Source organism: Mesocricetus auratus, unplaced genomic scaffold (genome assembly GCF_017639785.1).
Source record: "Mesocricetus auratus isolate SY011 unplaced genomic scaffold, BCM_Maur_2.0 Super-Scaffold_100010, whole genome shotgun sequence".
Lineage (NCBI taxonomy): Eukaryota > Metazoa > Chordata > Mammalia > Rodentia > Cricetidae > Mesocricetus > Mesocricetus auratus.
This window is the reverse complement of record NW_024429194.1, coordinates 24,815,143-24,834,233: the sequence shown is the minus strand read 5'-3', so window position 1 is coordinate 24,834,233 and position 19,091 is coordinate 24,815,143. Positions and strand designations below refer to the sequence as shown.

Genomic DNA, 19,091 nt, shown 5'->3' with positions numbered 1-19,091 from the left:
CTCCTCCCAGTCTAAAAGAAGATTAAAGGGCATTTATACAATCTCATGATGGAGCCTTTGATGGGTGAACAGCAGCTAAGAAAATCCACTGCATTCTTTGAAGCAAGAAAGGATAAAATTTAAGGTCCCTTTTCTAAGCAGACAGAGCTCACAATGTTGAGGATCATCCTAAAAGAGGACCATTGTAGACTTACTCAACATTCAGTTTTTGGTAGCAGGTTATGAGAATGGGTGGAAGACTGTGTTTCAATAATCCACAAAGTCCACCTGTCTATCCAGAGGTCTTACCTCCTATGTTTAGAATTTTGTGTGTATTTTCAAAGCGGGAAGAAAATTAACTTCTTAGGCTTTCTTTGTTGTTGTTTCAGCATAAAATATTTGTGTGTTCTCTACCAAATGCACAGAAGCTTACAAAGGCTGAAAGGGCTTCCAAGAGTGGTCCCAGTAGTGTGCAATGTCTTTAGCAAAGGTCCACATAAGCAGAAGCTTAGGGACCGAGTTCCACCAACCTAAATGCCCCCCTCATAGAAACACAGCAGACAAATTCCTATGGCTCTTGACCCACAGAAAAGATACAATACATACTCTTAGGTATTCCTCTAAATTGTGGATGGTGACTGGTATATCCTTCCCTCCTTTCTTCAGTTCAATGTTGGGAAACCCCGGCAGTGTAAAGTCCAGTCCCAGATCTTCCACTGAGCAGCCATTCATTGTAAGAGTTTCCAATGCATACTGTAGACTTTCTTTGGTCTTTTAATGGAGGAAGGGAAGAACACAAAAATTTATGCAAAATTATATTGTATTTACAAAAATAAAACATCCTATAACTGATGGTTTCTTTAGTTCCTGGTTAGATTTTTGGTCATAGTCTACATATTAAAAGTCAATGGAATCACAAAGGAAATGATTGTAACACCTCAGGATACAATTATTTTTGGGTAGAGGATCAAGATTGCTGAAGTGTTTTCCCTACTGAGTAATTGCTCCCTGTAAGCACACTCATATCACATATTAGAGAAAGTCATTATGCATTTTTGTTAAGCTTTAACAAAACAGAAAAGGATCTTTTCTTAATTCTAGACCAATATTGATCAACCTAACTGTATACCCAAGAGTATATATATAATTTGGAAAATTACAGACAGTGTACTACCTAGTAATAGCAATAAACTTTTCCCAACCCCTACAAGGCTCAAATACAAAGCACACTTTTGTACTTGGGGAAGTGGGGGTCCCTTCCAAGAAAGCTGAGTCGACTCATAACAAACCCAGAGGATTGTTTAAATGCCTACAACTTAAAGGATCTATATAAAATGATACTATTTTTAATCATTAAGGATCAATAACATAAAATTTAAGTCCTATAATTAATGCTGATACATTAGGAAGCTCTCAATTTATCCTTCACTAAAGCAGACAGGATCATGGAGGAACAAGTGAGGAAAACATGAGAAAAAAGACAAGGGAGAGGAACATAGGAAAATACTGCAGGTTTGCTCTCATTGGCTCTCTAGATAGAACACTGCACACCTGCCCATGCAGATACACACAACATGACAGCAGAAAGGGCACTACATTGGGGGAAGAAAGTTAATGGGGCGGGGGAATGGATAAGGGCAAAAAAAATGTGTAATGCACAATGATGCATATGAAAATATCCTTAAGAAACCTATGATTTTGAACACAAGTCTTTAAAAAAAAAAAGCCAACTCCCTGAATACATAGTCATCTGTAACACTCAGTACATCTATAACTGTTTTAGTTTCTCTGGCTTATATACTAGATCAAACTTAAGTTTAACACATTCCCAACTATCTTGTGAGAATTTAATCTACCAGGTCAAGGGCCTAGAGGTCTAGCTCAGTGGTAGAGTGCTCACCTAGCAAACACGAAGTAACAAGTGTGGTCCCTAGAAGTGTAAACAAACAAGTCAAATCTGAACCAGGAAAATGTGCCCTATTTGTATGTTTTACAAAACATGGGGGCAGTGGACCAGGGATGTACCTCAGCTAGTTATGTACCTTGGTTTCAACTGCCAGTACTGCATAAATCTGACATTCTGACAAACACCTTTATTTGCAGCATTTGGGATTGAGAAGCAGGAGGATCAGAAACTCAAAGTAAACCTTGACTACATAGTAAGTTTATGTAAAGTTAGGACACCGAAGAACAGACATCTTACGATTATAGAAGACTGGGTACATGTGAGGCAATCAAAACATGCTACGAGTTTTATCTCTTTCCCTTTCTTTCCCATTACTAATATAACACATGCTAAACAATGCGACAGAAGTTTAAAGTATTAGTGTCTGTGAATCTTAGGGTAGGAATCAGGCAGCAATCAGGCTGAGCCCTGAAGTCCAGTGGATAGCTAGTCTAGCCAATCTGAGATTCAGGCTCAACTTACTTTCTACACTCTTATGAAACCCAAGATCTTCTGCTTATAGAATAGAGTCACTCACTGTGAGTCTGTCTTTCTACCTCAATTAACATAATCGGGTCCTCTGGCCACCTCCTCCAGACCTACCTGGGATTTATCCTGCTCCAGTCTTTTCTTCTGTCTGACAATGTCTTCTAGGTGATATACTGATCTGGCTACAACAGGATCAATGTCAAATAAATCATGAGATGTCAGTGAAGTTTCCTGCCTCAGCATCCACTTATAAAAGGGCAGGCCAAGGGGAAGGTCCACCTGAAAGGGAACAAGCAACATACTTTGTCATACTAGCTGTAAAAGGCACTTTATAACAAGTCATTTGAAAAGGTCAAATACTCTCGAAGAGGAAAAAAAAAAAATTGAGAAACTCTTACTCTCTCTACTTGAAACCAAGAGCCACAAATTGGGGCCCAAATCTCTGTTAACATTTTAGAATGCTAAAGAACCTATTTTAGTGGGCTGGAGAGATGGTTCAGTGGTTAAGAACATTGGCTCCAGAGGAACCAGGTTTAATTCCCAGCAACCATATGACAGTTTATAACTGTAACTCTAGCAACAGGGGATCTGATATCCTTATACAGGCAATCATATAGGCAATACAGCAATCAATGCTCATAAACTATGAAAAAAAGAACCTACTTAAGCATAACAAAAGAAAACCAATGATGAACATACAATATCCATAAAAATATTTTATATGAGTACCTCTGAACACTATGAAGTGTTCAACAGTGGAATTTTACTTTATTTTGAACCAAGTAAAGTCAATACAATTTTATATATATTTAATATAAGAGAAGGTAAAACAGAGTACTTAAAACAAAAATTAAAATGAATGGAACTTCTAAAATAACTGGTAAGCTGTATATAACTCTGATGTGGGAAGTCCTTTTATTTGTCAATAAAGCACTGCTGGCCAGTAGGAATCTAGATAGGTGGGACTAGGAGTCGAGGAGGACTCTGAGAAGGAGAAACACAAGAGGGCAAGATGTAACCGCCATGGGGTAGGAAGCCGGGAACTATTCTCCGGTAAGAGAAATACTTAGATTAACAATTATGGGGTAATTACTTAAGTCAGAGCTAGCCAGTAAGAAACAAGCAAGGCCAACAGCTTCATAATGAATATAGCCTCCTGTGTGTTTATTTGGGACTGATGCGGCTCTAGAACCAGGCTGGCAGGAAGGCTCCTCTCAAGGAAAAAGCTTCTCTTTACATAACTCTTTAAAGAGAATGTAAACTTGTGGGGTTACCAAATGAAAATGCCTTACCCATACTGATAAATTATCTCAAAAAATATGAGAAGAGGAAATGAAGAAAAGTCCAGAAATATTCAAACCTCCATAAATATTGATCACTTGGTTTATTTTCATAGGAGCATTATAACAGAAATACATTGAGTTTACCTACAATGTTCATGGCTTTTCTTGTTGAATTAAAAAGTCAAACTGAATCCTGACAAAAATACAATTAATGCCGTCTTTATGTTGCCTGACTCTGAGGCCTGGCTACTAAAGGAATGTTACATAGACTAGAGGCTGGGTGCTGTCATCTCAGACACAGGACAACCTTACACGTGTGAACTGACATTTTAAACAAAATTCTCAAGCACTTTGTGCTCACATTCAAATCAAAGCAGCACTGCTCTAAAACACAGTATTGACCGCAGGGGACTGAGGTACTTTCACAGAACATTGTACAAAATTACAGGTAAGAAAACAATCCTAAACTTACCAATCTGAAATCCATGATAGCCTTAGCCATTAATTTTCCTAAGAAGCGAAACTTCATCTTAACCTTTGCGATATGCGCTGGCTTAGCTGTCCTACCAAAGGGAAGCGCAAACAGGCCCTGGAGGTTTTGAATATACTTGGTCCCTTCTTGGCTTCCTGTAAAACAAGCAAGTCACCAAACTTCAGATGAAGTTTTCCAAAACAAACAAAACAAAACCTGGTAACTAAGAATGTTAAGAAATTCAGTATTCACAAAACTGGAGCAAGAGCCTCTAAACTAGAAAGCTTTCCCAACTGGAGAAAGAGAAAATAGAGGCAAAAAGAAATGAAAGGCAAAGAACACAGCCCCAGTAGAGACTAACCAAGATGAAGGGGGCCCCCTTACCTGATCTGAGTAACACAAACTGATCAACTCATAGCTGCACATTACCTTTTGGATTGCTAAGAGTTACTTCTTCACCTCTCCAGAGACCCAAGTCAGCCCTCTGTAGTTCCTGAGAAACAAGTGCATAAAACTCCAGTGTCGGCCCAAGACCTGTACCAACCTTTAAAAAAAAAAATCATCTTAGAAATTGTGGTGCCTTTTTTTTCCCTGGCAACCTCTTTGCAAGACGCACATTCACACAGTATTTGCTAGGAAGCACAAGATGGTTTTCCAGAATAGACTTTCACTGAGTCTTGGGCATCAGAAACCCTTTATCATCCACTCTGAACCCAACATTTCAATTGTATAGCTCAAAATTCCTGCCTCGGTTATAATTTTTTCCTTTTAGAGAACAACATGGTACTATTTATATATGCTTATGCTTATTTTTCTCTTTAAAGGAATTATCATCCCCAAACCAACGCAAGTTCCACTTTCTCAGAAGAAGCCTCCCAATCTCCCCTAAACAATTAGTTTGACTCTTTCCTATGACACTTTTGGGTTTTAACACTATTTCATTACATACTTGCAAGTCTTAAATGAAAATTATTTTGACTGCCTTGAATTACCATATAGTTAAATATACATTTAATAGGAGTCTAAGGGGTAAAATTCCAGACCTAAATTTAAGTGAACAACCAGAAGAATTAGTCAGTGGCCCTTCAAGTCCAAGGGTACACTGGAACCCCAAGATAATTATCAGTGTCACACATGTGCAAGAGCACACCATCAAGGTGGTAGGGGTGGGGATGGGGGACTGGAGCTCTGATCCATTAGTTTAGTTTGGAGACTAGGCTATGCTTTTTTTTTTTTTAAATGCAAAGGGGATTTTTCAGCTTACAAAGTTTCTACATAGCAGCACCATATCAACATGTTTGCAGCAGTGTTCACAGACTCAGCATTCCTCCATGTTCTAAGCAAGATTCCACCAGTTTAGTCCATAATAAACAAAGACAAGCAATAATAAACTAGTATCACAGTTCAAGATTATAATCTGACAACAATCTGCTCAAGTGACCACAAACTCTGTGAACAAAGGGTATTATTTTATTATCACTACACTTACATTTTAAAGTGGTCCACACCATCTTAATAGTTGATAAAGTCTACCATTATTTAATTCCAATTTTCAAAGCAGTGGCTGTCCTTTCTGATTAGTTCCCACCCTTTCCACAGAGTCTATATGAGTAAATGGGTATTACTATTTAACCACAAGTGAGTACTCCCAACAGAAATCTGGTAGTCCACCTTTGGCTTTTCTTACCACCACAATCAAAACTAGTCATTATACAATATAAACTCTGCCTTAAAAACATTTCTAAATTGATGATTCTCTACAGCCTCTCCTTTTATCGGATCTGCTTGAGCTTGCTCAGTGACCACATACACTGGTGTCCCTAACATCCTACATACTATATTAACAGTGACATTTCCTAAAGAAACCCTTTCTTGTTCACTCAAAGCATAGTCAATACATTTACCACAGTCTAATAGCCTATATGATCTCTACTTCCAGCATCACTGGCCTTGTAACTCCCATTGCTCTGTCCTAACTTACTAGTAGCTCTAGCTACCTTTGACCCCATGATAGTAGGAACACACTATTCTTTTGCTAGAACCATTCTCCTTAACAGCAAGGACTTGTTTCCAAATCAAATGTCACCTTAGAGCCAATTTACCATCTTTACCCAAACATGTTCTATCTTCTTTAATCTTTCTTGATCACATAGTTTATCATGGTGCGTATTTGCACGCATATGGGGTAAAAACGCCTTCCAAAACTAAAAAGAAAACCTACACAATGGTAGGGATCTTGTTTATTCTGCTCTCCATTTCCAGTCACTGGAGGTTAAGGACAAGATTAGACATTCGTTGACACATGTTGTCCACGAGGTGGCACTCCAGGGATATTTAATTCCCTTTTCACAAATCACCCCAAAATGATGTCTATTTTTTCTCTTAAATGGATAGTTCTAGAGGTAAAATGGATTTTACTTAAAGTATTAAATGCTACCAGGTGTTACTGAAAGTCTATGTCACACCCACTAAAGCAACAACTCCCTCCTGAGGCTGGTCAGGAGTATTCTGCCTAGACTTTCTGCTAAATGTGCAACTATTTAGTTGTCTGGATTTATTTTCATTTTTAGAAGGAGTAAAATATAATATTCCAGGAATAAAAATACAGAATAGGAAAACAAATAAATATAAAAACCAGAACAACACCAACACAAACAACTTGGCTTAAAATAGTCTTTCCACCTCAAGGTTAACACAAACCAGCATATTTGTATGCCAGGTAATGTTCTGTTTATTTATTTTAGTTTGCTAGCCATTCTAGCAACATGATGTGACGAATGTATTTTCCTAGTGATGTTGGATTCCATAACTTTTTCAGAATAGGGAAGACCCACTAAACCTTAACCCTAAGCAGAATCAGAGAAAAGCTGTTCTGACCTCAAATAAATAGGTCTCATTTAATTATATTTTTGCATAGTTCATACCTGTGTGTCTGCATGTGCGTAATGCATACATGTATTAAACTGTTCAGGTGTAAGAGGACAGACATTTGTGTCAGACATTTCTCTTTTCATCATGTGAGTTTCAGGGATCAAACTCAGGCAGGCTTGGTGACAAGTGCCTTTACCCACTGAGCCATCTCACTAGCCCTAGGTTTCATCCCAGCTACAACTTGAAGATCTGAGTGAAAATAGTCCAGCATTCAGGAAAAGAAACGAAAACAGAACACTAGAGTAACAGTAGAAAGCAATTTTAAACACAGCTAAACACGCCTGGTGGTTCACAGCAAAGATTTTACAGTCTTACAAATAAGAAATCTGAGTACCACATCCTGTGAGCAAAAACTGTTTTGGGTGGAGGTTAAAAAAAAAAAAAAATCAAACCAGTACTAAAAGGCTTCTAAATTCAAACCAGTACTAAAAGGCTTCTAAACTCTACCTCCCTCCTTTTCCATCTCCTCTGCATCCAATACAGTACTGGCATATGTCACTCACCAGCAAGATCCAATTCCTTAGTTCAAGTCCCAATTTTCCAATAAGAGTTGTCCTAAAAGCTCTTGTCTTATCAAGGCCTAATTCCCTGTCTGAATGCCCCATTCATGTGGCATCTATACCAATCATTTGTAATGCCCTTTTGTTTTTGTGTCTTAGGAATCTCCAATTGACCTGTAAGAATGTGGCAGTTCTGCCATAACCTAGATCACTAACACATAATATACTTCTCAGTACACAGACCTTTATATTTTTATTCTGGTGACTGAAGGCCCTTTACAGCTTTTCAAAAGAAGTTTTTCTAAAGACTAAGAAAATGGGTGAAAAACCAAAGCCGTGACCTACAATTATTTAAATAGATACTGGTAACATTGTAGACAAAACTACTAAACTTATAGCGTTCTAACTCTTCACACAAAACACATTAACTTTTCAGCTGTACTTCTATTATCCACATTTTCACACAAGAAAATAGAGCCATAGCAGTGGAGATTCAGTTATGTTCAGCTTTGTTTTCACACAGAAAACCATTATTTGAATCTTGGCACACTGCCCTTTTTTGCCTGATTAAAACCATCTCAAAGAAGTTTATTTTCAGATTTAAAGAAGGGGGAGGAGTAGAGAGCGGCAAGGAGGAGAGAGGGGAGACAGGGAAAAGAGGGAGGGAGGGAGGGAGCGCTCGCATGAGCATGCCAGAAAGAAGTAAAGCATTTTTAATCACAGATGACAGAACGATATACACAACATGGGACGTAGATCTGTGACCTGAACTGGGCCACACTTCAGCCAGTCCCCTACCTGCTTTACTATTAATGTATGAAAGCTAAGGATATTTCTTAAATGACTGGTAAACATCTTGAATGGTGTATTTTAAGATGTCTAAAATGGCGCACGCCTTTAATCCCAGCACTCGGGAGGCAGAGGCAGGCGGATCTCTGCGAGTTCGAGGCCAGGCTGGACCGACAGCCTCCAAAACAGAGAAACCCTGTCTCGTAAAACAAACAAACAAAAAAAACAAAACAAACAAACAAACAAAAAAAACAAACAACAACAAAAAAAGATATGAACTTCAGATTCTGGTGACCATAAAAAAATACTTTCTAAAAACTGTTTCTAAATGAGGGTTTAATCTGTAGCTTAAGATGGCTCTAGCATTTTTAAAAAGTTTAGGGATTTTAAAAGAATGATGTGAGTGTGTCAAGATGCATGTATGGAAAACAGAGGATTAAGCTCAGGCTGTCAGGCTTGCAAAGCAAGTATCTTCCTTTACCTATGGAACTATGTAGTGGCACCTCTAGAACCTAACACAAATGTTTTATTTATTCACTTAAGCAGGTTGCTTCATTTCCCCAGAACTGAGCCTTATTATAGCCTTTCCTTTCATGAACATTATACAGGTGTGTGCATAATAATGCCAGGGAAAACCCTGTTTCTTATTTTGCACTTAAACCACTGAAAAAATGGAGAATTTAATCATTAAAGGAGAAAGTAGACCAAATCTTCCTTTTTTTAAGATAAATTTCCAAACTGCCTTTCAGAATTTCGCAGTACCAATATGCACACATGACATTTTATTAAGAGCACAAGTTAAAACTCCATTGGAGTCCAAAACTTACCTCATTTTCATACTGGATTTCTAACATGGCCCGAGAACTACCAAGGTCCTGCATCACAGACTCAGCTTGTTTTAGCAGCTCCTCTCTGTTCACAGTGCGCTAACAAAGAAGAAAATGGATAAATAATGCTCCAGGTAGTACTTACTGCAGTGCAAAACAATGCATTCACTTAAAAATTACTCCTTTAAGCACATCCCTTAGGAAGGCTAAAGTAGCTGAACTGGTAAAAATATTAAAAAGTCCCTGAAATGGACCAGATTCACTATTCTCCATGCTATATTAAACAATAAGACAATCCTTTTCAGGGAAAGTAAAGCTGAGCTGCAAAAAACACTCTCAAAGGAGAAAAGAGCAAAGAGGACTCAGGAACCTGGAAGAAAGAAACCAACTGAGGTGCCTGGAAGAGGTTTAGGCCAACGGTGGCACCTGGAAAGGACACTCTCCAACCTGTTGAGCTGCCTGTGCAGTGTGCTCCAGGTTCCCACCTTTCACCCACCAATGCTAGGGTGAAAGCTTTGATAATGCAACTATCTTTTGAGTAATGTCTGGCCCTGTAAGTAACCCTAATAAAATTCATCTTCACCACACTGGACTTTGATAGTGTTTGTACTTCATTCTGCTGAGGATTCAACTGGGGTGAATAGACATGAGTTGTGTCTCCCCAGGAAAAGTTTTGTCAGCCAGCACAAGTATTTTCTGTATATGAAAGAAGGCTAGATGTTAAGTATAATTACAATTCAGCCTAATCCATGGCAAATTTAGAAAATTCAAGTTAGATAAAAGATCTTTGCTGCTTTGCCAAAAAGTGATGTAACCCAGGGTTCTGGCCACATGAAATATCCTTGGACACATTTATACTTTGATGATACAGAAGTAGGTGTGGAGATAACAGAAGAGAGAGGTAAACTGGAAAACTTCTAGGCTCTGAACTGCCCTGCTACAAGAACAAGATGCCTCCTAACAGGATCATGAGGATGATAAAGGTTCTACCATTTCAAAACATGGCAACACTGCCAATGATGGAATCTTCATGAGCTAAAGAAATAACATGATTTGCTGTTAAGTACAGTTACCTGGGTGTGTGTTTCTAACTGCAAGCCCTCCTTCCTCCTTTTGCTATCCCTAATGGCTCTTTTAGACTTTTGAGATAAAAACTTGAGGATACCACAGAAAAGTCATGGGAAAAATAAATAAATAACAGTAAAAGTCAGTCAAGTGGTCGTGCACACCTTTAATTCTAGCACCTGGGAGGCAGAGGCAGAGAGATCTGAGTTCAAAGTCAACCTGGTCTATAGAGTAAGTTCTAGGACAACACACACCTACCTACCTATCTACCTACCCACCCACCCAATGCAACCCCCCCACAAACACCAGTGCAGGTCAAAATGCTGGGATTGATCTCACATGAAATAGTTGAGGTACAACTACATGCAAAGATTAGAATCAACAATCAAGCTGACTGGGACAGACTCAAAATATAAGGGATTCTGTTTCACTCTCTTCCAAATGCGCTGACATGCTAAGCGAGTAAAACTAATCTAATACACAGAGTCAATTTTAAAAGAGAAAATTTTCAATATGAAAAGGAAGAAATTAAGGTGTGTTAGTAAGCATCATGGCAACTAAATAAGGATGTTACTTCATAAATAACAGAAGACAAAAAAAAACAAAACAAAAACAGATAATACAGTTTCAAGGGGCTCTCGGGAAAATGTACTAACACAGAGGTGATTCTTAAAAAGATAAATGATAGAGCCTAATAATTAAGAGTGCTTACTACTTGGTTCCCAGACCCCACACTAGGCAGCTCACAACCTCCAGCTAAAGGGAATCTAACAATCTTTTCTTCTAGCCACACGCATAAACACACTCACACACAGACCTAAGATCAGTGAAGGCTGTTACTCCACAGGCAAAATCAAGATGCAGCACTTTAGGTCCTTCCTTTAATTTAGAAAGCTCAGCATAAATATTCTCAAGAAATACTTACCTTTTTTCTATCCAATCTAGGTGCAACTCGGCTGTCTTGCGAATCAGACTGGTTGATTTCTGGGTTGGTATCAAGTAATCTTTGCATTGCCCGGTCCCGATCAAATGCAGTTACATAAAAAAGCATTTGTCGGGTATCAAAAGGAAAGAAAAATGGGCTATAAAAGATAAAACACAAATTTACCATTTGGGTGAGAATCACATGTTTAAAAAAACATCAAAATCTATATTGGAAAAAATGATATAATACACTGGTGACATAAACCTTTTTTAACCTCAGTACTTGGGTGGCAGAGATGGGAGGATCTCTATAGCCTGTTCTACATAATAAGCCAGGACTACATAGAGGGACCCTGTTTAAAAAAAAAGAAAAAAAAGAATTCTATATAAATCTTTTTTAAAAATCTAACAGTTTTGTTGCCATGGAGTTTTACTATGCTGCCAAGACTGGTTTTAAACTCTTGGGAAGAATAGTTCTCTTAAAATCTCTCAAATGGAGGGGCCTATAACATCACACTAGGCTCTTGATGAAATCACTAAATGTTGAACCACCATCCTATGTGCCTTTCTATGTGGAATCTACAATAGTCTATCCATAATCAGCTTAAACCTATTCCAAAGCTACATGCAAACCCCCATGCCATACAAGGTCAACAACATTCCAGGCTCCACATACAATAGTTAATGGCTTTACCATTTCATGATATTCATCACAGGCTTAGTATTTAAAAAAAAAAGATCACTGCTAAGAATAAGCTTCTTGTTTTCAAAGAATGGATCCTGTAGCCAAGACACTTCCTAACAATGACTTTGAGGGTTTGATTTTATTTTCCATTTTGAAAAAAGCTCTTGAAATGTCAACCTGAATCTGTTTTGTACAATATGGCAACATGCAGGGATATGGTGACTCCAAGTGAAAAACTCAATTTTAAACCTGATTTTTTAACATAACTAATAGGTCTATAGTATCTAGTTCAACAAAGGCTCAGAAAACCAAGCATCCGCACCTCTGGAATATCACTTTTAGGAAGGCAAAGGACTTTACTACCCTTAGTCTAATATCCCTCAGTGAGTTTGCCAAGCTTTCAACAAATATTACACTATAGGTCCAGATCTGAACAAGCCAAATACACAAATCAAATCAAATAAAGACCAACCCCATGTTAACATTTACAAGTTTATCAAAGGGAATGTCTTACCAGGTTTTTCCTAGCTCAGTGAGCCATGTTGGGATGTTTCCTGTCATGATTACTAGAGGATCTTGAAGCTGCCTATTTGCTTTTGCTGTTAACTTACTATTAATAAATTCACTAGTTGGGATAATCTCCTTGCACATTGCATTCTGTAAAATAAAGAAAAAAATTTCAAAAATCTCTTCCTTTATTCGTAAATAAGGCCTGTAGATTTCACCAGGTTTTTACATACAATAGTAAGTCCTTCAATGGTATTTCCCATTTCCAAAATTTTCTGTACCCAAACCCCATGAAGCGGTTTCTCTCATTCTTCCCCACTCTATATAAGAAATGAGGTATGCAACTTGTTTACTCAATATAAATCTTTACATGAAGAAATGAGTACTGGCTAGATTTATGTCAACTTGACATAAGCAATAGTCATCTGAGAAGAGGGAACCTGCATTTTTGGTCATGGTATTTCATCCAAGCAGCAGAAACCATAAATAGGATAGAAATTGGTAGCAGCATAGTGAAGTACTGCTGTGACAGACTTTGACCATGGTGTCTTGTGGAGGATTGTGGAAGGACCTTTGATCTTTGGGTTGAACAACCAATGAGCGTTCAAACCTTGGAGAGCTGAGCTGTGGGAGTGTGGAGGATAAGAATGCTGAGAGATGCAGAGGATGGAAGCCTGGCTTGTGAACTTACAGGAGAAGTTTTGAGAGACTATCTTATCAGGACCTTTGCATACTTTGAATTAAAAATATCTGGCTCTTGTCAGATAGGACTCAAGGCTCAAGTTAGCTCAACTGTGACTAACAAGAGACCAGCACCATCGGAGTGAAACCTTTGTGTTATTGGGACAATTGATGCTTGTTAGCTAGAGCTGAGAAATTAGCAGTGATTACTAAGAAACTAGACTCATTGTGATGAAATCTTCTAGAAGTGTTTCCTCAGAGTCAACACACGGAAGCTGTGTTCCAGAGGTAGCCAAGGTTTTACCTTGAGCTGGCAGCTGAACATGACGGTTTAAGAGTCACCCAGGTAGTACTCATTTTGAACACATGAAGGAGTTATAAAGAGCAGTTGAGGCTTGACACTGGGTGGCATGGCACAAGTCATAGAGAGACTTGAGTCCATCAGAGGATGTTGGTGAAGTGCAGTCCAGTTGCAAAAGACCGCAACATTTTTGAGATGCCAGTACTGTGGGATGATCACTGCGTTGCAGTGGAGCTTAGAGGATAAGCAGTCTGCCCGGCAGAGGAAGTTAGAAGTGAAACAATCCCCCTGGGAGGAACCGTAAGACAGTGAGTGAATCCCAGATATTAGAAATTGAGTTATTTACACTATTGGAGCTCAGTTTTTCATTGTTCAGATTGTTACTGTGCCTGGTTCTTCCCTCTTGAAGAAAAAAGTATTTAACCTAATTTTGATTTTTATAATGGCCCACAATTGAGACTTTGAACTTTTAAAAGAGGTTTTGGATTTTTAAAGAGAATGGTTATTTTTTAAAATACTGTGGGACTTGATTATTTTATTGTGATAATATCGACATGTTGTGGTTTAACTGTGATATGCTTGTGTGTCAAGTTGATATGGGATTGTTGGGCTAGCTAGTTTTATGTCAAGTTGACATAAGCTATACTCATCTGAGAGCAAGGAGCCTCTATTGAAAAAATGCCTCCAAAAGAATGGGCTGCAAGCAAACCTGTAGGATATTTCTTAATTAGCGACTGATGTGGGGGGCGCAGCCCATTGTGGGTTTGTCCACCACCAGTCTGGTGGTTCTGGAGTCTATAAAACAGCAGGCTAAGCAAGCCACGACAAGGAGCAAGTCAGTAAAGTAAGCAGTACTCTTATATGGCCTCTGCATCAGTTGCAGCCTCCTCCACCTTCATGCCTTGTTTGTGTTCCTGCCTGAACTTCCTTCAGTGATAAACAATGATATGGAAGTGTAAGCCAAATAATCTCTTTCTCCCCACTTGCTTTTGATCATAGTATTTCATCACAATGACAGAAATCCTAACTAGGACAAAATGTTTGGTTATTTCTTATAAATAAACAAATAAATAAATAACTTAACCCAAGAATGTTAAGTTCCACAACTAAGTTCATTGTATACATGAATCATTGTTTCTATTTCTAGTATAATAAGAGCATTCATTTACTAAACAGAAAACTGTAAGATGGCACACAAGATTTCATGAAGAGACATTACTCACATCATACAAGTAATACCAGTATCGACTGATGGCGTGTAAAACTCTTAAGAGGAGGATCACATCTAAGGATGGGTCTTCAAAGGTGATATTTTCAGGTGGTGTGGGAATGAGGTAAACTTCTAAAGGATTTGCTACTGATGGGCATACTCCATCTAAAGAATAAACAAAAGTTTCATATTTGATCAAAGTAACAATAACTAAATCTACAGGCACAGAGTCAGTCACCATCTGAAGCTGTGTCATGTTTAACTTCTTGGTATCTCAACGGTATCTGACATTGCTTCCCTTTTAACCTGGTGCACATAACACACAGGCATATAAAATGTTCAACTTCCCCTGAAACACACACCTAAACAACAGGAGAAAAGTAACTCCTTTGCATTTCCACCCTGTAGCTGTCCTCTAAGATTAAGGGCCAATTTGTCTGCTGGTGACAAGGCAAAGCCTCCAGCAGTCTCTCCTATAGTGATTGAATGTATTTAACCCTTTTATGAAGCCATGAATTCTTAAAATATTAGAAGGTACTAATTTTTCAGTTTTAATTTTATAGATACTTAGTTCTTGTTAACTAGACATTAAAGTCAAAGATATAACTGAAAGCAATCACACTATAGTAATTTATTTCTAACTATACCCAAAGCTTTCTTTCTGAAGCTCTAAATCAGAAGAAACAGGAGTGCACAAAGGTCAGGCCCTGTGACAGTCTGCCTCCTTCAGTGTGTCACCTTACCATGCCATAACTCATCGTGCTTCTTTGCATTTCTTGGGGAAGTTTTTGTTGGAGCTGTTTGTGCTCTCCCCCTTTTGCCACCAACACAATCTTTACTAGTTTCTTCATCCTCTCTCACTGGTTTGTACCTGTAAGGATAAGATGGTATAAAAATCAAATGGAGATTTTAAATGTGAAAATTATTCAACATAGATAATGTCTAAAGTAACAGAACTCCTAAGAGTTCTCTGAAGTCCACCCTCTTCTTCCCTATTTGGATTCAGAGGTACCAAGTGTTTGTCTTCCTAAAAGAAACAATAAGTAAGCAAGTCTTTCCAGGAAGACTTTACTTTGGGAAATGTTATCTTCTATTAGAGGTAGACACTAAAGGCAGCACAGAAGCTGCATCCAAATACCACAGGTCTCAGAGCTATCAAACTTATACTCTAATACCACATTGTTTTGACTCCAGTGAAGACTTGAAATGAATCAAAAAGTAGATTACTGCCTATAAACATATTTTCTAGTAGACAGAATGAGGAAGTAATGATCACATACATATATACATATTAAATATGGAAAGGCTTGGGTTCTCCCTCTCCTCACAGAATTGAACCAGAATTCCAAAACAAAGATCATATACTTCCGAGAGAAACCAGTTCAAACTTACCATATTGTATGAGTCTTTGTCCAAATACCAGCTCTTCCCAGAGGATTGCTCTCATCATCAGTAGATTCCCTTTCATCTTCAGCCTGTACACTGAACTGCCGCACTGCTTGATACACCGTCATGTTATATGGTAGTAAATGTTCTCCAATATAAAACTGTAGCCTATGCCTTACATTTCCTGAATTTAAAAACTGAGCAGCCTGAATAAAGCAAAGAAAGGTCCATATAAGCACAAGTACTGACATCTGTATATTAACCAAGACATATCTGCTGGGAAAACAAGCCCTGTGGTGGGTGTCTGAAACTACAGATCCTCTGGAAACCCAAATATCCCAATTATCACCCAACTGAAATGCCTAAAGACACAAATGCTCAGAGATTTTTTTTAAGTGTGAGGATGGGACACTAGTCTAGGCAATTCATATTTTGCATACACAGCTTTGAAGACAACTGAATATTGGTACAGTTAGTATAATTCCCATTTTTCTACAACCTACCACATGTAGGCAAATGTGGATTTTGCATATATAACATCATTTTGATTTCAGATTTTGAATTCATTTTAGGGATACTCAACCAAGACTTTTTCCCCCTCTACACACACATATTTCAACTTATAAGCAGATGTAACAAGAAATTAGTAACAAATTATATGAACACACTAAATTAAGTTACTAATTACTAGAACAATTATTCATTTTTATGACTTTTTCAACAATGGTTGATAAGGGGCCATTTGAATCCAGGAAAGCCAAATCACAGATATGCCATGATACATGTAGTTTAATACACTACAACACTGTATTAAAAGTACCTTACCAGAGACTCATCTATTTCCTCATCTGATCCATCATCATCACTGTCTTCATCATCTTCTCTTACTCTTCCATATCCTAAGTAACAAAGAGGTGGGGGGGGGGGCAGTTATCTAACAAGTTTAGATGTTAGATAAGTTTATATACATTGGTTAGATTTGTATTTTCTTAAAAAGTAGACATTCTGATCTATGAAAAAGAGCTACAAAATTCTGAAATACAAAACACTGCCTCTTAATGAAGTTTTAACATATGTCCATTTTTAGTAGGAGCAGAGATTCCTACTACCTAAGGTTTATCAGGAACAGCAATAAACCCTTTAATGCTAATTTCATAGCCACACAGGTAAAGTACATAGATGGAAAATACCTCTAACCACAAGATATCTTTCAATAGCTTGCACCAAAGCCAGGGGGTCAATCTTGACAGGACCGCCTTTCCACTGCTTCACATTTGCACAGTCTGGGTGTCTTTGTAACTGACATTTTAATTGATGTGTGTTGAAAAATTTTAAAGCTTGTGATCCTCTGTTGAGAGAAAAGCTCAAGATAATTTAAGAAAAAAGGTTATTCTACTATTTTCAGTCAACATATTAGTAATTTAACTAAAAAGATAACAAAAACGTCCTTTTCTTATGGTACAAAGCACTTGAAAGATTTAACAAGAAATCAATTATTCAATACAAGTTGTTAGAAACAACAACTAAATGAGCTTTTTATTTCATGCATGTGAAAGCAACGAAATGAACATGATCTCTGGTCACTGTGAATTCATGTGATCAATGGCTTACTATCTGAGCACACTCACTTCTGTAGTATTTTGTGCTTCCCTACTAAATTCAAAAGCGGGGGGGAGTGGGGGAGATTCCTCTATTGTTTTTAATTTTACTTTAGATTTCACTTACAAAAATAAAACATTAAATAATGATATAAAAATAACCTTCAAATTTACTTTGCTACATACTTTTAAATGAATGGTTACATCAGTTGATAACTTTCTTCCTGTTAAAAGTTCTGACAAGAGTCAAATAGTCAAACTTAATAAAATGCAGCTAGTTATACAACTCCATGAAGCATTCAAATATTACGAAAACAGTTTTGCTTCTACTTATAAAGTTAAATCTAAAGTACACACAAAAGAATATAGGATTCCACCCTCCTTAGTTTTTAGATGGGATTACGGGTATGCCAGCACGTCTTGTGATAACCTTTGTTTCATAACACTATTCCAAGACAGCATACTGATACAGCATGTCATGCAGAAAATTTCAGCCACAGTATGGACAGCATTATCTACACATTACTATAATTAGTGCTTAGATTCAAATTTTAAGAAATGTTTTTAAAACACATGAAAAACATGGATTTTAAAATATAAATAACATATATTAGATTTTTTTCAATGAAGATTACAGAATTGCCTAACACTTCTAAGTCCTTAAAAACAGTAAGAAACACAAATTTTTATTAAACTCAAACTTCAATACGATCAGTTACATGCTAAAACCCATTAAAACACAGTCATAAACCACTTATAGAATAAATGTTTTATTGACCACACACAAAAAAACTATTGGGCCAGGCAGTGGAGGCACATGCCTTTAATCCCAGCACTAGGGAGAGAGGCAGGTAGATCTCTTTAAGTTTGAGGCCAGCCTGATCTACAAAGTAAGTTCCAGGACAGCCAGCGCTATCAGAGAACCCCCCCACCACCAAATAAATAAATAAATAATGAAATGAGAAAGTTGGAGACGCATTACATTATTAAAATTTATCAATGCAGGAAAACTAATAATGTGTTTCAAATATTGTCAACCCAGCCACTGATTTACCTACTTTAAAAATATTAGCTGTTAAAAAATACGGTTTGAGCTAAGAGTAGCGTCACATGTTTAATTCCAGCACCTGGGAGGCAGAGGCAGGCAGAACTCCAGCCTGGTTTACAGAGTTCTACGAGAGCCAAGGCTACAAAGAGAAAACCTGTCTCAAAAAAACAAACAAACAAAAAATAGGTAAAATACATGGCACGATCTTACCAAGACCTTACCAGAGCTCTCACCATGTTTTCCTTTAACAATTCTGGTGGCAAGTGGACATATCCAGGTAATGGTCCTTACCTGCCTCCAGCTCCATTCCCACTAGGGAAATCGTGCACTTTGACTGGAAATTGTTCCATTTGGCTGAGGCAGTTGTTCATTTTGTGAACTAGTGCCAACAAAGGCGCATGGCCCACTGGTTCTACTCTTCCAATAGGTTCTTCTCCAGGAAGCTAGTTATAAATAAACCAAGATTAAACA

General features: G+C 37.7%; 1 protein-coding gene across 12 annotated transcripts in view; it reads right to left on the bottom strand.

The window, feature by feature from the left end:
- The window catches only part of Trip12 (thyroid hormone receptor interactor 12), a 108,018-nt gene that overhangs the window by 3,910 nt on the left and 85,017 nt on the right, over positions 1 to 19,091 (bottom strand). For 8 of the 12 annotated variants that reach the window (XM_040753171.1, XM_040753169.1, XM_040753173.1 and 5 more), the window contains 13 exons: positions 18,912 to 19,063; positions 17,165 to 17,337; positions 16,800 to 16,873; positions 15,981 to 16,180; positions 15,332 to 15,459; positions 14,602 to 14,753; positions 12,404 to 12,546; positions 11,206 to 11,362; positions 9,216 to 9,314; positions 4,598 to 4,712; positions 4,169 to 4,323; positions 2,528 to 2,692; positions 586 to 750 (listed from right to left, as the gene is read on the bottom strand). In XM_040753171.1, coding sequence (XP_040609105.1) covers positions 586 to 750; positions 2,528 to 2,692; positions 4,169 to 4,323; positions 4,598 to 4,712; positions 9,216 to 9,314; positions 11,206 to 11,362; positions 12,404 to 12,546; positions 14,602 to 14,753; positions 15,332 to 15,459; positions 15,981 to 16,180; positions 16,800 to 16,873; positions 17,165 to 17,337; positions 18,912 to 19,063 — 1,878 coding nt within the window. The remainder of the gene's footprint in view (positions 1 to 585; positions 751 to 2,527; positions 2,693 to 4,168; positions 4,324 to 4,597; positions 4,713 to 9,215; positions 9,315 to 11,205; positions 11,363 to 12,403; positions 12,547 to 14,601; positions 14,754 to 15,331; positions 15,460 to 15,980; positions 16,181 to 16,799; positions 16,874 to 17,164; positions 17,338 to 18,911; positions 19,064 to 19,091) is intronic. The other 4 variants (XM_040753174.1, XM_040753175.1, XM_040753177.1 and 1 more) reach the window with 1 other exon arrangement.